We start from the raw sequence: 27,927 nt of genomic DNA, 5'->3' as shown, positions 1-27,927 counted from the left end.
TCAGATTTCTTCTCTGAAGATAGGTGAATTTTAACAACAGTGCTACTTAAAAAACTGTTCAAAAAGAAAAAAAACAGTTTGCATATTAGTACTTTAAATGCTTGGATTTTTTCCCCTTAAATCATGATATACCTAGACTATTTTCTACCATGTTATTTGTATATGACGTATAATTTCATTGCATGTATTATACTTTAAAAGTTTGGCATATTATATTTGAGCACAGTATTTTAAAAGGTGATTAAAACTGGGTCTTGTATGGATATGAGGAAATGGGCATTAGCGAATATTGGCTGGAATGTAAAATAATATTTCTGTCAAGTAATAATTTAAGAAGCCTCAAAATCATGCCTGTCTTTTGACCCAGAATTTCATATTCAGGAAGCCTAAGGCAGATAAGAGATCCTAAGAGATAAGTATTAAAATTTATTTATAGAGTTGTTCTGACAGATTTATTAATTGTAATGTAAAATAAAAATAACAATGAACAGCTATAGGGAATCTGTTGCAATGTGGAACAGCAGGCAGCCATGAAAAATAACGTTTTGGAAGAATCTTTAATGATATGGTGAGATATACAGAATGTATTTAAAAGAAAAAAGCAGGTTGAAAAATTGTTTCAGCTGATGACGAATAAACGTTTGCATACAAAATCTGGAAGAATAATGTATATACATTGTTAACAGTGGTAGTAGGTCTATAGGTAATTTAAATTTTTATCCTTTTCCTTTTGGACATTTTCTGCATTTTTTAACAATTACTTGTATTACATTTTGGTTTTAGAGGGAAAAGTTATAAAAAAGCAAAGTATAAATTTGTAAATTCTGGTGCCAAAAATATCCTTCCCCCATCAATACCAAGACTTAATACACATGCGATAAAAAAGGAAAATAGTGTCTTCTTTTCAAAACTCCTATAACATTATTTTTATTTGCACAAAAAACACTTATACATATGGAATAACCATCAAATTTAATTTGTAATATATTTTTACTGGTTTAGAAATTAAAAGAATATGTAGAGCAGTTAGTTACTATGAAATCATTTGTCAGAATCAGGTTGATTTATTCCATTTAATTTTTATAAGACTACCTAATATTAAATGAAACATTTCTTGTTTAATTTTATGAAAATTTAATTTATGTTAAAATATTCACAACTTTGATATTTGAATGTGTTATTCGTATTTATGTAAGCTTTTTTATTCTAACAAAGATTGAGGAAGAGTTGGTTTTGATGGGTTGTGTTTTAACTTACAGGCTTCTGTAACGTACCCCAACCCTGATCCCTTAGAAACGCAAACAGGACTTCTTGACTTCTACGGACAACGATCGTGGCGACAAGGAATACTAAGTAAATAATTTTTCCTCTTTTCCCTTTCTCTCAACCTCAAAAGCAGAAGGTTGCTATCTTAATTTTTCCATGGCTGCACTAGTATAACAAATTATGTTGAGGTAAAAATATGTGCTTTTTAAACACTTTTTAAGATTTGCTTTAAAAATGTGTTGTTTTTATCACCATGTCTTAGAATGACTTATAATTAAAGATGTGGATGTGACTAAAACATTTGGAGATCTGTTGTCTTAAATGACACAATTAATAAGCCACTCTGGTCTATTTAAATATTTTATTTTATTATTTTATTTATTTATTTATTTATTTATATTTTTTTATCAGTTTAAATTTAAATTTAAACAGTTTAAAATATTTAAATATTTTAATTCCAGTTAAGTTTAACGGTTTTTTATGTTTGCCATTTTAGAACATCATTACTTGAGCCACCTTAAAAATAATTTCTCTATATCTTTTTTGTTTTATACACACTTAATTTGAGCAATTTCTGTGGCCATTAAACTTTTTGTTAAGAAATTATTTACTTTAATCTACAGGAAATGTATTTTGTCTAGAAAATGATATTGGCATTACTTTTGAGGTGGTTGATTCCACTGGGCAAAAGAATACAGAGCTCAGTAACATACCCTTCGGAACAGAGACCACAGAGAAGATTCCATGCTAATAAAGCTGTCTCTTAGAATCTTTAGAATTCTAGAATGTTTAAGAATCTTAAGTACATTGTATACGAAGGATTCAAGGAGTGTACACATCCAGTGTTCGTGTGAAGGATTTGTGTTAAATGAGCTATCTGAAATGGGTTGTGTCCTATCTTATACAGGTTTTGATCTTTCTGATCCCGAAAAAGAGAAGGCGGGGATTCTTGCCATTCAACTGAAGGAGAGAAGTGTTGTTCACTCTGTAAGTCTTTTTTCCAGTATAAACTATTTTTTACAGTATTCCAGGAAAAACATGAGACTATTTTTATTGGAATGTTTCACATTTTATCTTTTCTAACAGGAAATAATAATAACTCTTCTGAGCAATGCTGTTGCGCAATTTAAGAAATATAAGTGTCCAAGAATGAAAAGTCACCTGAGTAGGTATCCGTAACATGCCACAACTTTGTGCAACTTAGAGTAATTTTAAATTATGTTCATACAGTCTTTTTTCCTTTATAGTGGTTCAAATGGGAGAGGAATATTATTATGCAAAGGATTATACCAAAGCTTTGAAGTGAGTTCTGTTCACTATTTATTTTTACAAGTATTCTGATTCCCTTGCAGCAGAATTAGCATGGAAATCTGTATTGAAGGATTTATTATTTCCATGTTTATTCCTACTTCTATTAAACACCATTTCCATGATATTTATTCAAGTATTGTCTGCTGGTACAGTCATTATCAGAGTCTTAGGAAACCTCACATTTACCTAATGTGAAAATACCTGTTAAACTGTTTCAGTAAGATTTTCTGAAGTTTATATAAAATGAGTAAAGCAGTTTATTTTAGTTTCTCCATGAACTCTTCAAACCCTTCCTCGTGAAGCTGTCTCGGCCTGTCTGACATTTTGTCCTCTGTTAGGTTGCTGGATTATGTGATGTGTGATTATCGGAGTGAAGGATGGTGGACCCTGCTCACGTCTATACTGACCACAGCTCTGAAGTGTTCCTACCTCATGGCCCAACTGAAAGATTACATCACTTATTCCCTAGAACTCCTTGGAAGAGGTAACTTGATGTTCTTTCAGTAAAATTCTGAATCTTTACAATTACATAGCATCTTTAGCTTCTTTAAATTGGAAGAATAATTCAGTATCGAATATCTGGTAGTACTGTTATCACATGCAAGTCGCTTTGCGGAGTGAAGGGGTTTTATACTTTATTGGAACTTGTTATAGTTGAAGGTCTTACTGTAGTTGAGAAAAATCTGCCTTACTTTTTAAAATATGGCATAAAATAATTTTTCACATAGAGTTCAAACGCACATACATCAAGCATTGGGGCTGACTTTTAGAAAGCTGTGCTGTCAGTTTTCCGGAGTTGTGCTTAGCCATCTTAGAAGAGAGATTTATCTGCAGGGTTTTAATACCTGAAATGGGGGTAGTGGGCTTACTTGCCTGTCTTGTAGTTCTAATTTTCTTCCTTCTTCCTTCCTATTAGCTTCAACTCTGAAAGATGACCAGAAATCTCGGATAGAAAAGAACCTCATAAATGTTTTAATGGTAGGTTGGAATTCTTTATATAAAATCTGTATCTGGATATGTGTATTTTATATAACTAGCTGAACAGATGTTTAACTCCATGTTGGTGCAGAATGAAAGTCCTGATCCTGAACCTGACTGTGATATCTTAGCTGTGAAAACTGCTCAGAAGCTGTGGGCGGACCGAATTTCTCTGGCCGGCAGCAATCTTTTCACAATAGGCGTACAGGACTTTGTGCCATTTGGTGGGTAACCAACGTCTACAGTATTATTTTAGAGAAATCGTCCTTATTTCTATAAAATAAATAGACACAGAATAATAAAGTCAAAGAATTTTCCAAGTACAATCATTTTGTAGATGAACTGTGTGATTTTTTTTTTTTTTTTTAATTTTCTGCCCATCGACTTTAAAGATGGTCAAAATTTTAAATACTTAGTTGAGGTCTTAAAATTTACTCTGTTCATTTGTAGTTCAGCTGTTATTTGAAATGCATTTGAAAAGACAGTTATTTAAAAAGTTTATGCTTTATTGTCTAGGCAGGTATTTTGAAATAAGTTAAAAATAACAAAATGGTTCTTTTTTCTTTAAAATCCTATGTCAGTTACATTTTAGGAGGAACCATGTTTTTAAAATTAGAGAGGTTTTGGAGCTAGAGTTTATTTAAATTTGGTTTGATTTATGTCTTTTGAAATGCTTCAGGTGCAGAAGTCAGTAAGAATATCCAGTGTAGCTGTTTCCTTTCTGAAGAGTAGACGTGGATCAGAGAATAACGTGTGTGTGTCTAGCGTGTCTGGTGGTGTCTGACTCAGCCCTTTTTGTTTTATTTCTAGTGCAATGCAAAGCCAAGTTCCACGCCCCAAGTTTTCATGTCGATGTTCCCGTGCAGTTCGATATTTATCTGAAGGCTGATTGTCCACATCCCATTAGGTTTTCTAAGCTCTGTGTCAGCTTTAATAATCAGGTAATGGTACCTTTTAATGTGTTTTTACCATGTGTGTATCTTATTGTAGCTTGCATTAAATGAGGTAAAATGTGCTTAGTGAATTTTAGGTCTTAATGGTTTCATATTAACCAATGTATTTTGATAGAGTCTATTTAAAAATAAATGTATTTATAGTTCTCAACTTCTGTATCCACAATTCAAGTTTTACACTTTCCTATTCTAATTTTTGTTTTCACTCCCTGCTTAGGAAACCTAAGAACTTTGTCTACACATAGACAAAAAGTTTTGTAATATGTGTCTTGAATTTCAAATAAGATGTATTCAGAATGAATATAATTTTCAAAATCATTTGTTTTATTCTAACATTGGTATTAGCTTTATGTTATAAAACTGTTATATGTTTGATGTTAAAGAACTGAAAGTGGAATAGGTGGATATAAAGTAGAAAGTAAATGTGTATTCCTCCAATTCCATTCCTTAGGGGGCGTCACAATTAACTTCTTGAATAGTCTAGACATCTTATGTGCACGCATATATAAGCAACTTTTTTCTCCAGAATTGGGATCGTACTATATTTCCTACATTCGAACATTTTTATAGTGTGATATAGTCAAGTGCTTGATTACATTCTGTTTCAGTTATAAGCTCACTTCTAATTTTCTGGTCACACAGAAAGTATATTGAGCCGTTAACCAGCAAGCATTTATTGAGAGTTACAATATTTTTAGCATCATGGTGAACCTGAAAAAGTTTAGCATATGTCAACCCCACTAAAATATAAGCATTTTGGGAGCAAGGCCAGGACTGGCTCACAGATTGCCTAAATGGGTATTGAGGACTAAATTATGTGTGTAGGCTAGAAACACTGTTACGGCAGGCATGCCGGAGAAAAGAGAGGAAGTTTCAAAATTGAAGGCTCAATTAAGATAGGTTTAAAAAGATGAGAGGGAAAGGATGTGTTTGGCAATGAGAAAACGCTGAGTGGAAACAGGAGTGACTGTTCTGTGTTTTGGGGCAAGTGGAGGCAGCAGCCTCACGAGAGCAGAGGATGATAGGTGGGGTGAGTGGGAGTCAGGCTGGGTGGCGTAGAGGAGCCTGGAGAGTTAAGCAGAGTCAGGCTGGGAAGTATCAGTAGAAGTCTTTTAAGATTGATTTATTTATTCATTTATTCGTTATCTATCTGTTTATTTATTGGATGGTGGTAAGGAAAGAATGTTGTCTGTTTAAATAGTTTTTTTTTGACTCATAAGAACTGAGCAATGTCCCTGTAATAGAATTGGTTAAATGAACCTGGGTCACTTGAAGATTAGTATGTTTTAGTCAACTTCAAACCATTACCCAAGGATTCCTTCTAATTATTTTGAGAATTTTAAAGCAAGAGCATGAAATTTATGTTTAAGAAACTTTATTCCAGTAGCAAAATAGAGGGAAAGAAATGATATTTTAGAAACCAGAGGCTCTTTGTATGAACCCAGGTACGAAAGTATGAGGATTTGGATTAGGATGCTAGTGATGGGCATGGAGATAAAGGGATAAGAGGCATTTAGAAATGGGTAAGTTTGGATTGCTGAGTGTATATAGGGGATACAGAATGGGGATAGGATGGATAAAGCATGGGCTGTTTGGTTTTTGCAGGCCCAAAACAGTTTATTTTTCCAGCTTTATTGAGATATGGCATATAAAATTGTGTAAGTTTAAAGTGTACATGATGATTTGATACACATATATTGCAAAATGATTACCATAATAAGGTTAGTTAACACATGCATCGCCTAACATAATCACCTTTTTGTTGTTGTGTTTGTGAGAACATTTAGGATCTACTCTTTTAGCAACGTGCAAGTAAATAATACAGTATTGCTAATTATAGTCCCCATGCCATACATTAGATCCCCAAAACTTATTTGTCTGATAACTGGAAGTTTATACCCTGTGACCGACATCTTCCCATTTCTGCCAACGCCCAGCATATGGCAGTCCTCATTCTACTCTCTGTTTCTATAAGTTATAGATTCTACATATAAGTAAGATCATACAGTATTAGGACAGGAGCTTTGTATGTGCTGTTTCTTATGCTTGGATTGGTCTTCCCTCCTCTTTTATTTGCTTAATTCCTCCTCATGTTTTATCCCCTTAAAAGCCTCACTTCCTCAGGGACACCTCCGCTGACCTACATGACTGACTGACCTAGCCAGGCTCACATAACCCTTCATAGTACTTGTCACAGCTGTGGTTTCACTCTTGTCATGTGATTATTTGGTAAATTACTTGTTTTTCTTACTAGAATGTAAGCTCCAAGAGGACAGACAATTTTTTTTTTACTCACTATAAAATATTCTAAATCTGGAATTTAGAGGGTCAGGGAAGTCACTCTCATTTTACTTTTCACATCATAGCCTACTATTCCATTTCTTTTCCTTCCTTTTTCCCTTTTAGCAACAGAGACTACATCTATAATTAAACTAATAAAAATATTAAAATAAAATATAAAGCAATTTGTTTTTAAAGTTGTATTCTGAATATATGTACTTGAAATTCAAGATGCAAATCACAAGGAAAAAAGTAGCGGGTACGAGGCTTCATAAGCCTGGAATAGAAATGAAAATTAGAAGGAAGGTATAAAACTTAACTGTATTAGAATCTTCTGTGAAGATAATTCACCTGCTGGGATAGAAGATGGCTCTTGGAAAGTTCTCAGTATTTATTGAAAGGCTGAGAATGGTAATCCCTTAGATATGTATATGAAAGATGTCTCTGTTTATTCATCTGTAAGGAGTGTGCTTTTCTGGGAAGGTAGCTAGACACTCAGTTCTGGACATGCTGAACTTGAAGTGATAGTGGAATTATCCCTGAGACAATTGTGGATATAAGCTTTTAGTTAAGGAATAGGTCAGAATTAGAAGTTTTTATGTGGGAGATATTAGCACAGAGGTGCAGAATATGTAGACATGGAAAGACTTTGCAGTGAAATAAACATAAAGAGAAAAGCAGAACCAAAAGCCAAGGACTGAAACTTTTGGAACCTCTGAATGAGGGGAACAAGAGGGAAAAAAGACCTTTGAGGGAAAAAACAGGAGATATTATAGTGTCACAGAAGCCAGGTAAAAAGGAAGCTCTTTAAGAAAAGATGATAGACAGTAGCATCCGATGCAAAACAAAGAATAAATCTTTCTTTCTGTCTCCAGGAAAGGGATGGCTAAATAAATGTTTTCAGAGGTCAGCTTCTGTGTGAACCGTCTTTATCTTGTGGCAGCAATGAGTGGTTAACTGCTACCATCTGGCATAAAAATACTTTTTCTTTTATTAATAACAAATTCATAATGCTTCAGTTTCAGTGCAGTTAACCTTAACAAGCTCCAAGTAATTCGGTGTTTAGTGTTAGCAAAACATATGACATTTGAGTTCATAAACCGTGACCTTTGCTCACCTCTTTTTCAGGAATACAACCAGTTCTGTGTAATTGAAGACGCATCCAAAGCAAGCGACGTTTTAGAAAATTTGACTCAGGGAAAGATGTGCTTAGTTCCTGGTAAAACAAGGAAGTTTTTATTTAAATTTGTGGCAAAAACTGAAGATGTGGGAAAGAAAATTGAGGTTAGTTATGAAAAGTGTTTAAAAAATATTTTAAATGATAAAAGTAATAATATGTATGTCAGAAAAAATTATAATAAAAATAACACAGAAGTTTATTAAGTAAAAAATGAAAATCTTCCACTTGGACTTCCCAAGGGAAACCATTCATTATGGTTTTTTGGTAGGTTTCCCCTCAGTGAGAATATGTTATACATAATATTCGGTAGTTGGCTTTTTTCGCTTGATAGTGATATATTAGATATCATTTCCTGTTAGTACATGAGACCAACCTCATTTTTAATGGCTGCATAATCAGCTAAGGAATTTTAAACTGTATATATATATATATATATTCTATAATGTAGTAATTATATTTTGTAAAATATGACATAATTCACACTAAAGAGCTATATCATTTTGACGTTTAAACATTGCTGATTGCATATTTTTAAAGAAAAAATGAAGATATATACTTCAAAGGATTCATTTAATGTAGATAATTAAAATGCCTTTAAGAAACATGTGATGAAAGTCGTATTTTTATTGAGCATAAACTCTGGAGCCAAGCTGCGTGGGTTTCAACACCAGCTCTCTGGCTTACCTGCTTGTGGCTCTGGGCAGTTACTTGACCTCTTTCTGTCTCCGTTTCTTCATCTATAAAGTGGGGATAGTAACATTACCTACTTCGCAATGTTTCATGAGAATTACATCAGTTAGTTAATGTAAATTTCCTGGAATAGTGATTAGGAGGAGGTGAGCTCTCATGAAGTGCTGCTTTCATGGCTGGAATGGGAATGGTCGGCGAATGTGAACTTGAGACAATTTCTAAGACAGAAACTTAAGACTGTACCCCCTATATTCTCATAATAAGTTCTGTGAATCTGTTGATTTTATTATTAACCAATATCCAGAGTTTTTGCTTATTCATTAAAAAAAAACTCTGCATGATTTTGGCTAAATCCCTCATGACATGTTTTAATTTTTTACGAGGTACCTAAGGAAGCCTACCAGATGTAAATCATAATTAATAATACTATTTTGAGTATATTTGTTAATGGATTTAGTGGAAAGGACATATATTCAATTAATAAAGAATTTCATTGCTAATACTATTGATGTCGTCAGGAAGAATATGTGTGGCACTTCGAGTTAGCTTGTGAGTATGTTAATGGTTAGCAGAACATTCATTTATTTCACTCAGCAGCCACTGCTTCAGTGTCTGCACCTTCAGGCACCATGCCAGGCACTGAGATAGCAGCACCGCACCGTCGTGTCTGAGCTGGGGAGTCAGGTTATTATCCTTGTTTAAAGGTGAAGAGGTTGAAACCCCACACACGGCTAGTCCGTGTCACAGCTGAGAAGGGTCCGGGATCGGACTCCCACAGCAGGTGTTCTGACCTCTGTCACGTCGTGGGTCCGAGGAGCGCCATAGCCCAGCAGCCCACCCTGTAATTTGTTGGGAGGGGATGGTGACGAACTGGTATGAGATGGCGTTTCTGACGGACGTCCTCCTTCTAGATCACATCTTTGGACCTGGTTCTGGGCAACGAGGCAGGAAGATGCGTGGTCTTGAATTGGCAGGGAGGAGGAGGAGACGCCGCTTCCACCCAGGAAGCCTTACAGGCCTCCCGTTCTTTCAAAAGAAGGCCCAGGCTCCCCGACAGCGAGGCTCACTGGGACAGCATAGTGATCCAGGCAAGCACCATGTGAGTCGGCCTGGTGGGCGGATGGTAGAAGGTCATCTCACTTCTTCTGAATACTTTGAATACTTTGTTTCTTTTAAAAAAATCAGTGACTTAGCTAACATTTTTTCCCAAAGGATCATTTCCAGAGTTCCAAACATTTCTGTCCACCTGCGACATGACCCTCCTGCCCTGACTAACGAAATGTACTGTTTGGTTGTGACTGTGCAATCCCACGAGAAGACCCCCATCAGAGACGTGAAGCTCACTGCTGGTTTAAAACCCGGTAAACTTGCCTTTTTAAAATTTGAGCCGTGTTGATCCAACATAAAATAAACATCAGTGATATCAGCTGCAGGAAGTTTGTTTAAAAAATGGTTATGATCTAGTGCTCTCTATGCAGTATTAATTGTCAAGATAACGTTTGAATTTCCTGTATTTTTAAAACGCCAACATTCATACTTTTAGGACAGGATGCCAATTTAACTCAGAAAACTCACGTGACTCTTCATGGAACAGAACTGTGTGATGAGTCCTACCCGGCTCTACTCACGGACATTCCTGTCGGAGACCTGCATCCCGGGGAGCAGGTGAACTTGGCCACCTGTGACTGGAGAGGAAATCGGTTTGGTTGTAGTGTTAAATATGTAGTGAGTTTTAGTTTTAGAGCATTTTAACAGCATATCCCGAGACTAAAAAAGTGGTTTAACTAATGCACATTTTATACACATTGCACATATTTAATGTGTAAAATGTCTTCAGTTTTTATACAAGGGATTTTAGAACAAATGATGCTAATATGGAGAATTCATTGCCTGATAAAATAACTAAATAACACGAAATTTGTAGCTTAGTTAAATAACCTTTTGGTCAACTTTTATTTCCAAACCAAACACAAAGAATTCTTGGGAAGTTGAGAATGGTAATGAAAAAAAGATGGTGTAGTAATGATCCCACTCATGCTGCGACAGGAACAGCTATAAAACGTGTTCAAGAATTTAGCCAGTTGGTACAGTAAACTCTAAAAGGTGGGAGCATTATCCTAGAATATATATTAGGAGGCAATCTCTGTAATATTAATTAAACTAAAATGCTTTTATTTTGTTGCAGCTGGAAAAAATGTTATATGTTCGCTGTGGAACAGTGGGCTCAAGAATGTTTCTTGTGTATGTTTCTTACCTGATCAATACAACTATTGAAGGAAAAGAAATTGTTTGCAAGTGTCACAAGGTATTTATTTCATAGCTACTTCGAGAAATACCGTATTTGGAGTGTTTCCTATTTTGTATTATCTTAGTTAACCTGTAAAATAAGCAGCATAGGTGCTTATAGCCCATTACAAGTTTTAATGAAACATCTGTTGATTTTTTTTTACCATTTATGTTTATTATAAATGATGTGATATGGTATTCATCGCTCAAACATTAGAAAATTGGCCTATATGGTTTTTTGTACAGAGAACCAAAAGGTTTGAGATCTCATGCAAAAAAGTCTTGAGACTCTAAACCTATCTGCTTCTTTATAAAATCACACATTAGATAAAATCTGTAAGTTGGCTAATATGAAGAAGGTCTTGTGGGAGGGAGGTCTCCCTTTGTGGAATATTTCTTCTATTAGTAAAAAAGATTCTTATGAACATCATTTTTTGGTGAGTGCACATTGATGAGGAAGAAATAAGAAAGCTCTCAGGTCCAACAGCTCAGAGGCAACTGCTATTAACTCCTTGATGTATTTCTTATCGGTCTTTTTTGTTTCAAGAGATTGCAGGGGGATGTGTTTTTATATAGACTTAACCACATTGTATATAATGCTTGTATCCCCTTTTATTAATGGAAAATAATGATATTTGGTATCTTCTTAGTCCTAGCAGCCTTTTCTTAGGAACGGGGTCCTCAGTCCAGCAGAGCAGAAGACCTAGGAATTTGGGGGTTTGTAGTTTGGTCACTGCACAGGGCTGGGCCGCCGGCTGTTTTATAAGTCACTGGGAAGCAAAACCATCCTAAGAGAGTTCAAGTTCAGGAGGATTTCCCAAGTGGGAGGGAGGAAGGCATATAATATACTGCCAAAAATTTCACCAGCCTGATATAATTAAAAGACCCTGCTGGTGAAGTAGGAGATAAGGGTGCCAGTCTCAGCACTGCCTCCTAAATCCTGAACTCAGGTCAGCCAGGTAACTCCTTTTGACCTCCGTCTCCTCATCTATAAAATAAGAATGTTAAAGTTCTGTGCAGATTTAAAGTCCTAAGCCTTGGCTGTTGTTTCTGCTTCTGATAATGAAGTTGATGGTAGACTTGGAATGTACTTGGAAATAATTGCTTGCTACCTCGTAACTATCCTGAACTCGAGCGAAACAAGTGTGCTGCTGCATCTTTAAGCAGTGTTCTCAAGACATGAGATCGTCGAGGTACATGAGATCATCGAGGTACATGAGATCATCGAGGTACATGCCACTTTTTTAGGGAAGAATGTTTTTATTCTTCTATCAGCCAGTCCATTACCAAGATGTGCTTGTAAGGGACGCTAATTCTGAGGAATAGAAATAGATATTACCCAAAAAAAGAATTAATTGGTCAAATATGTTTGGAAAATACTGGGTTAAAGGGTGTTAAACAGGTGTTTTTACTTCAGGACTTAGCACAGCATTTAAATTTGCTAGTGTGTATTGTGAAGCTTCGCAAAAGGCTCTAATGATTATTTTTCAAAATTATTTTACCCGGGAAGGGGAAGGGTAACCTGGGACAAAGTAAGAGAGTGGCATGGACTTATATATACTACCAAATGTAAAATAGATAGCTAGTGGGAAGCAGCCGCATAGCACAGGGAGATCAGCTCAGTGCTTTGTGACCACCTAGAGGGGTGGGATAGCTTGATAATAATTGAGAGAGGAAATAATTTGAAGCATATAATAATAAAAATGATGTTGGCATTTCACTGAGTGTCTTGTGTGCATTATCTCATTTAATTATCATAACAACCTTGTGAGGACTATGAACTGAGACTTAGAGAGACCATATACCCTTCCCAAGGTCACATCACTGTGTCCAAGGTCTCCATGGCTAGTAAGTATGTATCCAGCCAGGAATAAAATCCAGATCTATTTGGCCTTACAGCCTGAGTTTTAACCCAACACGGTCTTTTTTAAAGGTTTCTCACCAACAGTGTGGGTTGTTTTTATAAAAGATGTAGTAAGCCCACTGTTTGTTTTTTGTTGTTTTTTTTTTAACATCTTTATTGGAGTATAATTGCTTACAATGGTGTGTTAGTTTCTGCTGTATAAGCCCACTGTTTTTGTACAGCCCTGCGCAGAGGAGATGGAGCAGGGTGGTTGAGAGTCCAGGCTCCGGGGTCAGATTTGGTTCAGTTTCTGCCTTTGTCACCTGCTAGCTGTGTGACCGCTTCATCTTAAAATGGCAGTGATACTGGTGTCTGTCTCCTTGAGTTACTATGAGCATTTCATAATATGTGTGCAGTGATTATAATGCTATGTCATATTACATCATCATTATTATTATTATTATTATTATTATTATCATTATCATTGTTTTAGTTGTCTTGAGTCAAGGTGAGGTAAAGGACTTAGGCAAAAAGAAGACCCAGATTCTAGGCTTTGCACCACTAGCTTTGTGGCTTAAGGCCAATCACTTCATCTTCCTTAACTTCTGGTTCTTCTTCTGTAAAATGGTGACAATGCCTGCCCTGCCCACTGTTGCTAGATCCTGAGATAAATAATGTATGAGAAAGCACTTTGCAGTGTGAACTGTTACAAAACCATAGATAATTAGAACTATTAGTCTGCTCTCTACATAGATTCTTGCAAATACTACCTAAGGGAAATACCCTAGCTTCTTAATTTTTAAATTGGAATTATTTATTGATCAGTAATCGATTGTGTTTTGTATGCCTGCTGTTTTTAAAACTTCATTTGTTGTTAAGATTTAGAAAAGCCATTGATCGTGCCCTTTACATTTCCTTGCAGGATGAAACTGTAACAATAGAAACCGTCTTTCCATTTGACGTTGCAGTTAAATTTGTTTCTACAAAGGTACGTTCCTGTGAAGCATACTGGAAATCATTTAGGTTGTAGAAATTAACAGAAAAAAGAAAATGGATTAACTTCCTTCCTGACAGACCTTTGTCTCCATCCATGACAGTTTGAGCACCTGGAAAGGGTTTATGCCGACATCCCCTTCCTGCTGATGACGGACCTGTTGAGTGCCTCCCCCTGGGCCCTCACCATCGTCTCCAGTGAGCTGCAGCTTGCTCCTTCCATGACGCCCGTGGACCAGCTGGAGTCCCAGGTGGACGGCGGTGAGAGCGTGCATCATCCCCCTTGACCAGCAGAAGACAGTAGTGTGTGTGCGTGTGTAGGCTGGTGGGGTAAGAGTTAGCTTTTTGCTAAGGAAGGGAATTTGAGAATTATACTCACAAGAAGCAGGTATATTTAGAATTAAGTTAGAATTAGCATCATTTACAATTTGATGCTTGAGTATACCTTATTTTAAAAAAAATCAGATTCTTGATACTATAAGAAAGTGACTGAAAAATGTACTTGAAGATAGTGTTTTTTCATATTTGGATTTTTTATAGATTGTTTTTTATAATTTTTAATTGATGTTTACTGTTGTTTATAATTTTAAATGGGAAAAGATGTTTACCAAAGAAACTTTGGAAAATACAGAAAAGCAGACGATAAGTTTTCTAAATTATCCAACTAAAAACAGTTTATAGAGGTGATATTACCTTTCTGGTTCAGGGTACTTTGGGCTTTTGTATATTTCTCAAGCTGTTAGAGGGAATAAAAATTAGTTTGAATGTTAACCCAAGCAAAATTGTGCTGAACTAGATTATAAGGGCAAATATTGTGAGGGGAAAAAATCATGATGTATTCTTAAGACCAAATATAAGTGAGTCATTTTATTTGCCCTGTTTATCTGTCTCCTTGAAAAAGTCATTTAACATCTCTGAGCCTTAGTTTGCAAGTCTCTATAAATAATGTATAATTGATAAGGTATTCTTTTTTGTTATATTACTTGGATATAAAGCTCTCTTTTTATAGATGAAATCACTACATGAGGATTATGAAGTCTCTTTCTTATAGTTGTCTTACAGACCACAGAGAGCGCCAGTGAATGCTTTTGCCTTCGTTGCCCATCTGTTGGAAATGTTGAAGGTGGAGTAGCAACTGGGCATTATATTATCTCCTGGAAGAGGTAAAATTGTATCAGCCCTACCTTTTCTTCATTATTTGTGTTATTCTAATACCTTTATTATGTGTCATTTATTTATTTATTTATTTATTTTTAATAAATTTATTTTTTTATATTTAGTTTTGGCTGTGTTGGGTCTTCGTTGCTGCACATGGGCTTTCTCTAGTTGCAGTGAGCAGGGGCTACTCTTCGTTGTGACGCACGGGTTTCTCATTGCGGTGGCTTCTCTTGTTGCAGAGCACGGGCTCTAGGCACGCTGGCTTCAGTAGTTGCGGCACGTGGGGTCAGTAGTTGTGACCCGCAGGCTCTAGAGCACAGGCTCAGTAGTTGTGGTGCACGGGCTTAGTTGCTCCGCAGCATGTGGGACCTTCCTGGATCAGGGCTCGAACCCGTGTCCCCTGCATTGGCAGGTGGATTCTTAACCACTGCGCCACCAGGGAAGTCCTTGTCATTGTCATTTATAGTTGAGAGCTTCTGTCAGCCTGGAGAACAAACTAGAAGTCACATACTGTCATTGACCTTTTGTCAAAAACACAAAGGTTTAAAAGGATAAACTTTGGTTTTTGTTTGTTACAATTTGTGACCTATTACAGATGCAATTTTAGCCAAATTAATTCTGATGATAGAACCAACCACTAAAAACATTAGGAGAAACTGCCCTTATTTACAGTCAATAGGATTGTTCACATAGAAAACCCAAGGGGATCAACAAATTATTGGAATTATAAAGAGTCTCAGCAAGGTTGCTGGATATAACATCAACATACAAAAATCAGTTGGATTTCTGTATATCAGTAATAAACCTCTAGGGAAAATATTTTTTAAATAGGTGTCATTTACATAACAACAAAATGGTAAGATACATAGGAATACATCTAGTAGAAGATGTGCATTACCTTTATGGAGAAAATTATAAAAATTTAAATTATTAAAGGAAGACCTAAATAAATGGGAGAGATACAAAATAATCTCTGATAGGGTTTGGATAAGATTTAATATTGTAAATTGTTCTATAGATTCAATGCAGTGTCCTTCAGGATCTCAACAGCTTGTTTTGTTTTGTTTTTGTTTTTGTGGAACTTGACACTCTTGATTCTAAAATTTGTATGGAAAGGCAAAAAGGCAGTAATAGTCAAAATATTCCAGAAGAAGTACAACTAGGCAAGGGTACTTGCTCTTCCAGATTCTAAGACTTATTGTAAGTAGTCATCACTATGGTACTGGCTCGGGGAGATGTAAATAAACCAATGGAACAGAATAGAGAGTCTAGAAATAGTTTAACAGATCCACACATGGAAATTACATTTCACAGAGGTAGCATTATAGATCAGTAGGGGAAGGAGGAACTGCTTTATAATTGGTGGTAAACAGTTTGGTATTGACTTGGGAAAAAATGGGATATCTGCTGTACCACTGTATATAAAAATTCCAGGTTTATTAAAGTTTAATTGTAAAAAGCAAAACTTTATTACTTTTAGTAGAAAAATAAGAGAATCATTTTATGACTTTGGCATAGGAAAGAATTTCTTTAAATAAGACCCTAAAAGTACAAGCCACTAAAATGGATACATTTGATTTCTTAAAATTGTTTCTCAGTTCATTAGAAAACACCATGAAGAAAGTGAAAAGACAGAATACAAACTGGGGGAAGCTACTTGCAACATCTAAAGCTGACAAAGGATTCGAATTCAGATCATAAGAAAAACACAAGTCTCTTAACTGAGAGTTGAGAAAAATACTTGAGTAGGTAGTACAGTGAACAGAAGAAGCTGGATGGCCAGTAAATGTAGGGGGAGAGAAGGTCAGCCTTATAAGTTATCTGAGATTCAACTGTACTCCCACTACTTTGGAAAAATAAAAAGGTTAAACAGTGCAGAGTTTGTCAAGAGGAGGAGTATAAATTAGAACAATTGCTCTGGAAATATATTTGGCAGTACCAGGTAAAGCTGATGGCTGTACCCTGCAGTCCTAGAAAAGATTCAAACATACACGAAGGGGACATGTCTGGGAATGCTCATAGCAGCACTATTTATGATAGTAAAAAGTTAGAAAATAAATGTCCGCCAACAGGAAATTGGATAAATTGTGGCACATTCGTACAATGGAGTATTATATACCAGTGAAAATGAGGGAACCAGAGCTACACCTATCAGCCTATTAATACTAAATGAAACAAAGCAACTGCAGAATATGAACAAATTGCATATATATAGTATTAGAAAACATGTAAAACATTTGTTTCTTAGGGCTCTACATATAATTTGGAAAAGCATAAAGAAATACATAGGAATGATAGAAGCCAGATTCAGGCGAGTAGTTACTTCTAGAGTGGAGGTTGGGGGGATGCAAGTGGGAAGGGGTACACGGGAAGATTCAGCTATGTTCTTATGTTCTCTTAGGCCAGGAGGTAGATGCATGATATTTCATGTGTTACTTTCTTGGCATGGCTCAATTATTTTGTAAGTCTTGAAACAGTAATTAAGATACTAAAAATGAGAAAGGAAAAATAGGTAATTTTATTTAAAAAAAACTAACTTGTCTTTCTTTCCCTCCCCCACCTCTTGAATTTACCATATTGATGTTTAGTTTAATTCACATGTTTATAGGAATTAAAACAGCATTTTGAAGGCGCTGCTTAATTACTCTGCTGTGTTACTATAAAGACATGTATTTCTTAATGGTGAGAGGTTGGGTGTTTTTGCCTGTCAGTGGTTTGCACTATTGTAATAGTGTCAGCTGTTCCACCGCTACATACATGCTCTTCCCACGATTGTCCTCGGCAGTCAGATAGATGCCAGCTGCCCCTGTAGTTCCCACCCTGACTGTACTACAGGGAAAAATATCTGACAGTCTCATAATGTAACTCACTTTATCTCAGTAATGTTGGAATGCCACTGTGTCTACTGATAGTAAAATATTTTTAGTCTTCAGTTTCTCCTGTGCGCCCACAGTGCAGTTTCAGCAGGGCATGTCCAGTGGCCTGGTGCTCATCTGGAGATGGTCCTTGGTGTGAGAAGGTGTTTGTGGCATAATGTAAAGCACCGCACTGCTGCCGACATTGAGAACATTTTGCTACCAAAACACTATGTTAAATGGTGTGCTCGTGGTGCAGTTGACTTACATTCTGACGCAACTCCTTACTTCATCACTGGGACCAAACAGCAGCCTTGAGTTATAACATTTGTTAATCGGAAATCCTCAAAACAAAAATGGGATTGTAAAAGCTCTTCACAAAACTCCTTCCATTAATAAACTTTTAGAAAAGGGATAATTTATATTTCCTTCGTAATTAGTTGGTGAATATACGTGTTCCCTGGTTTTGATTTATTAACTTCTCCCGTGAAATGTGGATTTAAAAGGTACCCTTTTCTGCTGTAGGACTTCAGCCACGGACAACATCCCTGCCATCAGGACTGTCATCACTCTGCCACACGTGATTGTAGAAAACATCCCTCTCCATGTGAACGCAGGTAACGGCACTCACGTTTTATGTGATCCAAAAAATCCAATAAGAATATTTATTTTAGCTTCTAAGATTTTTTTAACTTTCTATTATGAAAAATGCCCACCATTTATAAAAGTAGATTGTGACCAGTCTTGTTTTATCTATACCTCTACACACTCCTATCCTCATTATTTTGAAGCAAATCCCAGATATTATATCATCTATAAAGATTTCAGTATGCATCTTTAACATTACTGGCTATTTTTCTAAACATGATCGCAATACCATTATCATAACTTTAAAACTTAGCAATAATTTTGTAATATGATCAAATTCCAGTATTGAAATTTCCCTAGTTGACTCTGAATGTTCCTTAGTGTGTTTTAAGGTCTCTGCATTGCCGTTCATGGATGTCTAGACTTTTGAAACCTATAGGCAGGCAGACTCCCTCTCCCCCACGCCACCGCCACCTCCTCATCACCTCCTCTACCACCTCCACCTCCTCTCGCTTCCTTGATGTTCATTTGTTAACGAAACTCAGTGCCTACAGTCTGGATTTGCTGATTGCATTGTATCAGTTTTTTTAAGTGTTTCTCTGTCCCTATAAATTGGTAGTTAGATCTGTTGGCTTGATCAGATTCAGGTTAAAGTTTTTGGCAAGAATACATCACAGTTCCCATCAAGGGGCACATAATGTCTGTCATTCCATCTTGAGCCATTATTGATACTTAGGGAAATCTTTTGTAGATTTAAAAAATTATTCCTAAAATATAATTCAGCTCTTGGTAGCCAAGACCCCTATCTAAGTCAAATCAATTGTAGAAGGAGACTGATTCTTCTTAGTCTGTTTTATCATCACCCTGTGGCTTTTGTCCAATCAGAGAATTTTCTTATTTAGCAAGAGTGTGGTGCTATCATTAATTTAAATAATCCCATGTCTATAGAATGAGATTTATTTACAAAAAGAACCCATAAATGGTGAGCTTTTTTTTTTTTTTTTTTTAAACCAAGAGTTATGTGTCCTCTTTCTCTGCAGATCTGCCATCATTCGGGCGTGTCAGAGAGTCGTTACCAGTCAAGTATCACCTCCAGAATAAGACTGACTTAGTTCAAGACGTGGAGATTTCTGTGGAGCCCAGTGATGCCTTCATGTTCTCAGGTCTTAAACAGGTACAGGTCATATCTCTTTGGGTTGTTTATGAAGACACCAAAGTGTGGCCAGGAAGTGGAAAGCTGTACATTTTGTGTTTACAAATGAATTGATAAGGCTGACTGTGGTCCCTGTTGTTTTGATAGCAGTGAATCTTCAGTCACTTTTGAAGGTTAATTACAACTTGCTATAGAACTGGGTTAAATGGGCAACCCTTTTTGCTTTGAGATCACACATATAGGTTCTTTCTCCGTATAAAACAAGAGTTCACAAATTCTTGGACTACATTAGAATTCCTGAAAATTTAAAAATATCCCTTTTATTACTAATGAGTTTGTGTTTGTGTGTGTCTCTTAATTTGAGGCCTTGAGGCATGACTACACAGATCAAAGCTTAATTCTCTCTGAACTATCAGTACAGTTTTTAAGAGATTTTGATCTTGCATAGAATTTACTTATCTTTGTTTCGTGTAGGCACAATTTTGTATCTATACATAAAAATAAGTGATTCAGATGTTTTGATTCATCTATTCAAATCAGGGGTAGAAAAGTTCATCACATTTTTGGGTGGGACATACACTCTCAGGCAAAACCATGTTGCAGTGAGAATACTGTCCTCCTCTTCAAAGTGGCAACAGAGGGGAGCTCCCTGATGGCCTAGTGGTTAGGATTCGGGGCTTTCTGCCAGGGCCCGGGCTCAATCCCTGGTCAGGGAACTGAGGTCCCGCAAGCTGTGTGGTGCGGCCAAAACAAAAACAAAAACAAAACAAAACAAAGAGTGGCAACAGGGACCCACCTCAGTGGTCAGTAAGTGCTTTTTATTAACAAGGATGTAATTAGAGCACAAACGTGTCACAACACCTAGCAGCACCCACCCTGACTCACCAGCCACGCCACGGCCGGGCACGTGCTGAGTGCTGCGATTGCTGTTAAATGAAAGTAGAATTACGCATGAAGTACACTGTAAATCTGTACAGTAATTTAAATGTATAGTATATACCAAGTATAATATTAGCTGTAATATGGTGGTTACACACACACATGTATTATCTCTGACGCAACACGTACCTATATGTACTCATTTGCAAACGAGTAAGCTCTTCTTGATTGTTTTGATCTCTTTAACATATTGACTTAAAAATAATTAGATAATGTAAGATACCAAAAATCTTAACCTGTTGGTGTTCTTTCCTAAAGTACAAACATCTTTTCTTCCCCTGAAGTTACTTACCTTACCTCAAAGGTAGAGTCCCTAACACAAAACACAGGAAACAGTGTGTTTGTCTCATGTTGACATAATGTTTACAAAGGTGCTTTTCTGCACGTTCTCCCGTAGCGCCCTGTGCCTGTAAAGCCTGCCTGGTCTAAGACACAGGAAATACTCATCCACCCTGTGGTCCCATTGTTAAGCAGCTACAGGTTGCCTTTTAGATGTTGGTAGAAACTGAGAAATCATGCACATGTTTTTATTATGTTTGTTACCTGCATGATCCTGACCCCATTAATTCAGCTGTATATTTTGGTATCTGTCTGGAAGAAGGGATAGGAGAGGGTGTGAATATTTCACCAGAAAGATTTAGGTGTCCTATCATTTGCTAGTAATCTACGGGTAACATCATGTAGATGTTGCAAGTGTATTTGATATCTATATTTGATCATCTTTCTCTATAACTTTTGTGATTTAGATTCGATTACGTATCCTCCCTGGCACCGAACAGGAAATGTTATATAATTTCTACCCTCTGATGGCCGGGTACCAGCAGCTGCCATCTCTCAACATCAACTTGCTCAGGTTTCCCAACTTCACGAATCAACTGCTCAGGCGTTTTATACCCACCAGTATTTTTGTAAAGGTGAGGCTTAAACATTTTCTGCTTTTTAAATTCACTGTCTTGAAAACAAACAAAAGAAGATGTTTTTTCATGTAAACTTCACTAAGTATTTTGAGACTAACAGGATAGGGCTTTTACTGTTACTATATAAATTTGGAAATATTGCTATTCATTTCTATAAAGTTATTATTTTATAGATTTTTTTTTAGATTTCTATTTTATAGATTTTTTTAGATCTAATTTCAAAGATTTTTATTCCCTTGGGTAAAGATTTATCTTTATGGCATCCTTAAACATGGTTTTTCTTTGGCGTTTAGTAAAGTATATTTCTATTTTTGTTTTTCTTTTTTTTATTTCTTTATTTTAATTTTTTGTTTACTTTTTAAAAGTATGTTTTAAAATTGTAGTTAATTTGTAACTATTTTTTAATCAAAATGGATTAACTTTCTGAATACAGTCCCTGAACTTTTCTGATTCTAACTGTGTAATACTACTGGATTTGGGTATTTTCTGAAAATGATCACCAGTCAGAAACTATACTCTGGTTTAATGTTTTGATTTTTTAACAGTGGTACGATTTCCAGGTTCCTGCAGTAAAGGACTCTGTAGGATTGTCGTCACTTTGCCTCGGGTTAAGCCACTCTTGATGCCTAAATTAAGGCTGTGTCTCCAGATAGTTATGGTTTCCCTTGGTAACCAGAGATACATGAACATATATGAATCCTGTGTGTTCTCTTTTTTATTGTTGTTGTTGTGGTGGTTTTTTTTAATAATTGACAGAGGATCACACTCTTTTTTTTTTTTTTTTTTTTTTTAATTTATTTATTTTTGGCTGCATTGGGTCTTTGCCGCTGTGCGTTGGCTTTCTCTAGTTGTGGCCAGCGGGGGCTACTCTTCATTGCAGTGCGCGGGCTTCTCATGGCGGTGGCTTCTCTTGTTGTGGAGCATGGGCTCTAGGCGTGTGGGCTTCAGTAGTTGTGGCATGCGGGCTCAGTAGTTGTGGCTCGCAGGCTCTAGAGTGCAGGCTCAGTAGTTGTGGTACATGGGCTTAGTTGCTCTGCGCATGTGGGATCTTCCCAGACCAGGGCTCAAACCCGTGTCCCCCTGCATTAGCAGGTGGGTTCTTAACCACAGTGCCACCAGGGAAGGCCCATGTGTGTTCTCTTTTTATTTTAAGTTTATATCCCCTTTTTGGATGACAAGTTACAATTTCCTTTTTTGTATCTGTCAGGCTTTGGGGAAGCCTTGTTTATATAATCTGAGATTTGGTAAATTATAAGTTAGCCTGTGTTCATGTATCCGTCATAATCTTCCCACCTGTTACATTTCCAGACTTACACAGTTTTGTTTTGTTTTTTTTTTTTTTGCATCTGCAAAAAAATCATTTTTATTAACCCTCTAAGCTTCTATTCTATACCATACTTTTATTTTTTTTATTTTTATTTTTTTAACATCTTTATTGGAGTATAATTGCTTTATAATGGTGTGTTAGTTTCTGCTTTACAACAAAGTGAATCAGCTATACATATACATATATCCCCATATCCCCTCCCTCTTGCGTCTCCCTCCCACCCTGCCTGTCCCACCCCTCTAGGTGGTCACAAAGCACTGAGCTGAGCTCCCTGTGCTATGCGGCTGCTACCCACTAGCTATCTATTTTACATTTGGTAGTGTATATATGTCCATGCCACTCTCTCACTTCATCCCAGCTTACCCTTCCCCCTCCCTGTGTCCTCAAGTCCATTCTCTACGTCTGCGTCTTTATTCTTGTCCTGCCCCTAGGTTCTTCAGAACCTTTTTTTTTAGATTCCATATATATGTGTTAGCATACGGTATTTGTTTTTCTCTTTCTGACTTACTTCACTCTGTATGACAGACTCTAGGTCCATCCACCTCACTACAAATAACTCAATTTCGTTTCTGTTTACGGCTGAGTAATATTCCATTGTATATATGTGCCACATCTTCTTTATCCATTCATCTGTCGATGGACACTTAGGTTGCTTCTATGTCCTGGCTATTGTAAACAGAGCTGCAATGAACATTGTGGTACATGACTCTTTTTGAATTATGGTTTTCTCTGGGTATATGCCCAGGAGTGGGATTGCTGGGTCGTATGGTAGTTCTATTTTTAGTTTTTTAAGGAACTTCCGTACTGTTCTCCATAGTGGCTGTATCAATTTACATTCCCACCAAGAGTGCAAAAGGGTTCCCTTTTATACCATACTTTTAAATTATTGTTTTTTAAATCTCATAATTTTGGATCTCCTGTGTTTAAACAGTGGCCTTTTTGTTCTTTTAAGACTTTATTTTTTTTAGAGCAGTTTCAGGTTCACAGCAAAATTGAGAGGAAGGTACAGAGATTTCCCATATACCGCCCGCCTGCACACAACAGTGGCTTTCTTAACATTTCCACCTCGTCACACTCTAAAGCCATTTCCCTTGCTGTTCCTCACTGTCACGTCTGAGGTTACCCTGCAGGGGAAAAGTCATGACTGGGTTGGGGAGCAGCGGTGGGATGGGTGGTCTCTGATGTCCTTTTAGCTGTTTGACCCTCCGAAGTTTGTTCTTCCTAAACTCAGAAGTATGACTTTCATCAGCGTGAAAGTATTTATCGATGTACAGACCTGATCCTATTCTAGCCGAGCAAACAGAGCTTGTTTGAGATGTGAGAGTTGATCATGTTGAGGAACCAGCATTTTGTTCCCATCAATTAATCTCTGAAGCGCTCAGAACACCAAACTAATCCCAGATAAGTGTAGTTCCGTCTTCTGATTTTTTTTCACAGTAAACCTCTTCAAGGTGGTGTTTAAGTCCATAAGGAAAGGTTCGAGAAAAATAAACATTCATAAGTTGTAACCTAATCAGCACACCCTTTTCTAACTGCCATGATCTTTTCTCTAAATTTAAGAACCATCTTCTAGTAACTTGACTGCTGCTAAAAATATTGACTGGATTATTCAGAGCCAGCTCCTTTATCATCTGGGAAAACTCAATAATTAAAATTGTTTTACCTGTCACTCTAAGGGCAGTAAATGAGGATTACCCTTTTTCCACTTCATGAACAATCACTGACTAAAATTTTACATCCCGTCATACCTTTATTAAACTTTAGACCTGTGCTATTCCAATATGGTAGCCACGAGCACATGTGCCTATTGAGATTAAAATTAATTAAAACTTAATTTAAAGTTTAGTTACCAGTTGCACTAGCCACATCTCAAGCGCTCGGTAGGCATGCAACTAGCAGCACTGACGTGGAGCGTCTCCATCCTCACGGAGCGTTTTGTTGGACGGTGCCGCCCTAGAACAAGCTTGGATCCATATTTTTCTTCCTTTGCAAAATAGATTTGTTTTCTTATTGCATGATAAGAACACGAATTTATTGTTTTCTGTCCCTGTTTGTAAAGCTGTGTTTGGTAAGGATTTGACCTGGTGGAGCCATTTATTCTGTTTCTAAAGCTAAATGTCCTCCATGAGTCCTAAAAATTACATGAAGTATGAAAGACCAGCAACCTATTCTTTCGTTCATCCCATTCAGATGCCTAACTCACACATGCACACGTGAGTACGTACGTACATAAAGCTGCCCAGCAACAGATCAGAGCCGGAGCGCCCCCTTCACTGCTCCAGGGAACCCACAGGAATCAGCTGCTTGAAACACAGCAGTGGGCTTGTGGTGCTGAGGTTGTAATGCTAGTCTAGTTCATGTCCCAAACACCGGCTCTCATGCTTTTCCCGCAAAGGCCTGCTAACGTGCGCCAGCGAAGTAGTCATTTGCAGGAATTTCACTCTTTCAGCTACTCGATGACTCTCTGGGGTGTTGCTGACCTGTCAGAAATTTTCCACCTAAAAACAGTCATGACGCCTTTTAATCACTCTTAGCGTTTCTTCTTCTGATGTGATGTTTTGAATTGTTTCAATCAGTGAACTTCGAGAAAGGGAAATTTTGTTTTTATCTGCTGCTTCAATCCTTGTAATCTTCGTTGTTAATACCCTAGAGTTCACTGTGAATCACTTTTTCTCAGACAGGAGATTGGGAAACCTTGAATCCCAAAGAGCTTGCTGTTAGCTCAGGTTTGTGGCCTGCTTAAAGCTCGGGACACAGGCTGAGCAAGGGAGAGAGAGGGTAAAGCTTTACCGCTCGAGCAGGAATGGTGGCCAGGTTCCTTTCACACGCGGCACCTTGATAGATTGGTGGTAGCTGCTAGAACACCAGGTTAAGAGGAAAGTAGTGACGAGGTGGACTCCGCGGGCGGGTGTGATCGGCTGGCGGCGTCTGCCACTGGGGACGGAGGGAGTGGGCAGCGTGGAGCCCGCGCGGTCACCGTCCCCAGGCTCACGTGAAGAACGAGGGTGCGGGGAGAGGAGGAAAGCGACACATTCTGTTGGGATACTTGCACACGTCTCTTCTGTTTTCGTGAAACGGTTCCAAGAACTTCAAAATCTCTGCAATTAATAGCGCTACTGTTGTCATTCTGTAAACCCGTCTTGTTTTCCACTCGGCAGCCCCAGGGCCGACTCATGGACGACGCCTCCATCGCTGCAGCGTGATGTTCAGGACGGGCCTCGGCTGTTCTTACAGAGACGCTGGACAGAACCGTATAAGTTTTTCATGGTGAACTGTAGCTTGATCATGGTACAAGTTAATCTTTGCTGGTTTTTAATGGATGTTATACCAACTCTTCAGAGGAACTCATGCTTAAAATATTAGGAAAATCTATCCTCTCTTATAGTTTCACTAATAAATATTTGAAATCTGTCAGTGTGACGTGAAAGGATGTCAGTCCTTTGTTACTGTTGAAAGTCATTTTATGGATAGTAACGTCTTTTCAAAGTAAGGGATTTGCACATGCAGTGGCCGAGGAAAGTTAAGCATCTGAAATATGACTGGACAAGGAGAACACGCGCCAGTGTCTGCCCCAGGAAAGTTCTGAATCCCTGGGTGTCTCTTTCAGAGTTGGCTAAACCGGAGGTAAATCCATCCTCGTGAGTCTAGTGTGTGCTCAGAATACATACACAGGAAGCGGAAAGCAGTCACGTGACTGATGCAGAAAACTTCCAGAAAGTTTTAAAGCAATTTAAGATGTCTAAAAAATATCTTTGCTTACCATCAAAACACGTCAACTAGGTTCAGCTTGCAGCCAAAACGTGGATCATTTATGAAGCAGATTTGTATTTTTAAGTATGTTCACAAGATCCTTACCTGTCAGTATCTGAACTGCGAGATTCTGATTCTAAGCATAATTCCCTAAACTAAAAGTTTTTGAGAAAGGTGCAAGGTCTCAATAAGAGCTTTTAGTTATGTTGTGCAATTTGAAAAGAACTATTTAAAACTTTTGGAAATTCATGTAAATAAAAATCATATTGTGAAAATCGTCTTTGTTAAAATATCTTAATTTAAAACTACCCCATTTCCCAGAGATTTTTATTATTTAAAAGTGTAGGAGTTTCAAAAAGGAAAAGAATAATGTAAATAAATATGTTCTCTTTCAGATATGCTTGTATGTGTCTTTTATTTATTTTGCGCTTGTTTGATTTCAGCTTCATGGAACAGCTTTTACTCAGAACACAGTTGCAGAGGTATGGTGGAGTGTGTAGGACTGGAAATAGGTCCGTGTTCTAGAGCCGGCGCTGCCCATCTTCAGGGAGACTGGGGCGGTGGCGGGCCGGGAGGACGTGAATTCCCTGTTATCACAGCTTTACAGGTGGAGGCCACAGGAGTTTGTCGGATTGTCTAGGGCCAAATCCCAGCTCCGGTGACTTTGTTCATGTCGCCCTTTGTTTGTCTCTGTTCTTACCTGTAAGATGTGGACGATGATAATACTATCTCATAGACTCAGTATGAGAATGATAAGAATTAAATACTCAAGAGGAACTGTAAACAAAAATTTCATGAAATAATACTTTCTATATGCTTTATATTTTATATCCTACTCTGTTTTGTTAAAAATATTCCTGGTTTAACCTGCTGAATTGATTTCATGACTCACTAAGGGGATGTAACCTGATGTCTGAAAAATCCAAAGGTCCGTCTCATGCCGTGCTTATGTAATAAACGTCTCATGTGTTAACACCGCCATCGTCAAACACGAAGTACTAAGTGCGTGTCAGAACAGGTGGATCATTGGCATCCACTTTAAAATTGTTAGCCTCGATGTCAGTGTGATTTGTGTGAGTGTAAATACACCACATGAACAGGTCTGTGCTTTCCCTCAATAGCGTAATCCTTTCTCAACCAGGAATTCTCCCATGTCGTTCATTTTACTGTGAATGTATTCTATTCACTTATTTTTAAATTGCAAGTCTTAGTTCAGAAATACATGAAATCATGATCTTCCTGGGTCCCAAAAACAAAACTGTCCCAGTATTGCAGGAGCTGTTGACTCACTGAGGTTACAAGTGTCCAGCAGGACCTCAGAGTCTTTCCCTTTCTGCCTCTGTGCACCGGCCACAATCATCTGTCCCTCATGAGAGGACCCGGTCTTCGGTCTTAGTACCGTGTTGCCATTTGATGCTCAGTATTACTCCTTACCAGTATTATGTGCCACTCAGGGGTGT

General features: G+C 37.3%; 1 protein-coding gene across 1 annotated transcript in view; it reads left to right on the top strand.

Moving 5' to 3' along the window:
• TRAPPC11 (trafficking protein particle complex subunit 11) overlaps positions 1–26,863 on the top strand; it is a 39,846-nt gene extending 12,983 nt beyond the window's left edge. The window contains exons 11-30 of the mRNA XM_082444779.1: positions 1,260–1,353; positions 2,174–2,253; positions 2,353–2,431; positions 2,514–2,568; positions 2,916–3,061; positions 3,494–3,555; positions 3,647–3,779; positions 4,366–4,496; positions 7,917–8,072; positions 9,570–9,757; positions 9,871–10,019; positions 10,202–10,323; positions 10,844–10,963; positions 13,710–13,775; positions 13,885–14,041; positions 14,832–14,943; positions 18,319–18,410; positions 19,422–19,555; positions 21,220–21,387; positions 25,876–26,863. Coding sequence (XP_082300905.1) covers positions 1,260–1,353; positions 2,174–2,253; positions 2,353–2,431; positions 2,514–2,568; positions 2,916–3,061; positions 3,494–3,555; positions 3,647–3,779; positions 4,366–4,496; positions 7,917–8,072; positions 9,570–9,757; positions 9,871–10,019; positions 10,202–10,323; positions 10,844–10,963; positions 13,710–13,775; positions 13,885–14,041; positions 14,832–14,943; positions 18,319–18,410; positions 19,422–19,555; positions 21,220–21,387; positions 25,876–25,920 — 2,289 coding nt within the window. The 3' untranslated portion in view covers positions 25,921–26,863. The remainder of the gene's footprint in view (positions 1–1,259; positions 1,354–2,173; positions 2,254–2,352; positions 2,432–2,513; positions 2,569–2,915; positions 3,062–3,493; positions 3,556–3,646; positions 3,780–4,365; positions 4,497–7,916; positions 8,073–9,569; positions 9,758–9,870; positions 10,020–10,201; positions 10,324–10,843; positions 10,964–13,709; positions 13,776–13,884; positions 14,042–14,831; positions 14,944–18,318; positions 18,411–19,421; positions 19,556–21,219; positions 21,388–25,875) is intronic.
• The last annotated feature ends 1,064 nt before the right edge of the window (positions 26,864–27,927 follow it).

Source organism: Balaenoptera physalus, assembly GCF_965194825.1.
Source record: "Balaenoptera physalus genome assembly, chromosome: 21".
NCBI classification, from domain to species: Eukaryota; Metazoa; Chordata; class Mammalia; order Artiodactyla; family Balaenopteridae; genus Balaenoptera; species Balaenoptera physalus.
The sequence above is the reverse complement of the archived record's forward strand: the minus strand, read 5'-3'. Positions and strand labels throughout refer to the sequence as shown.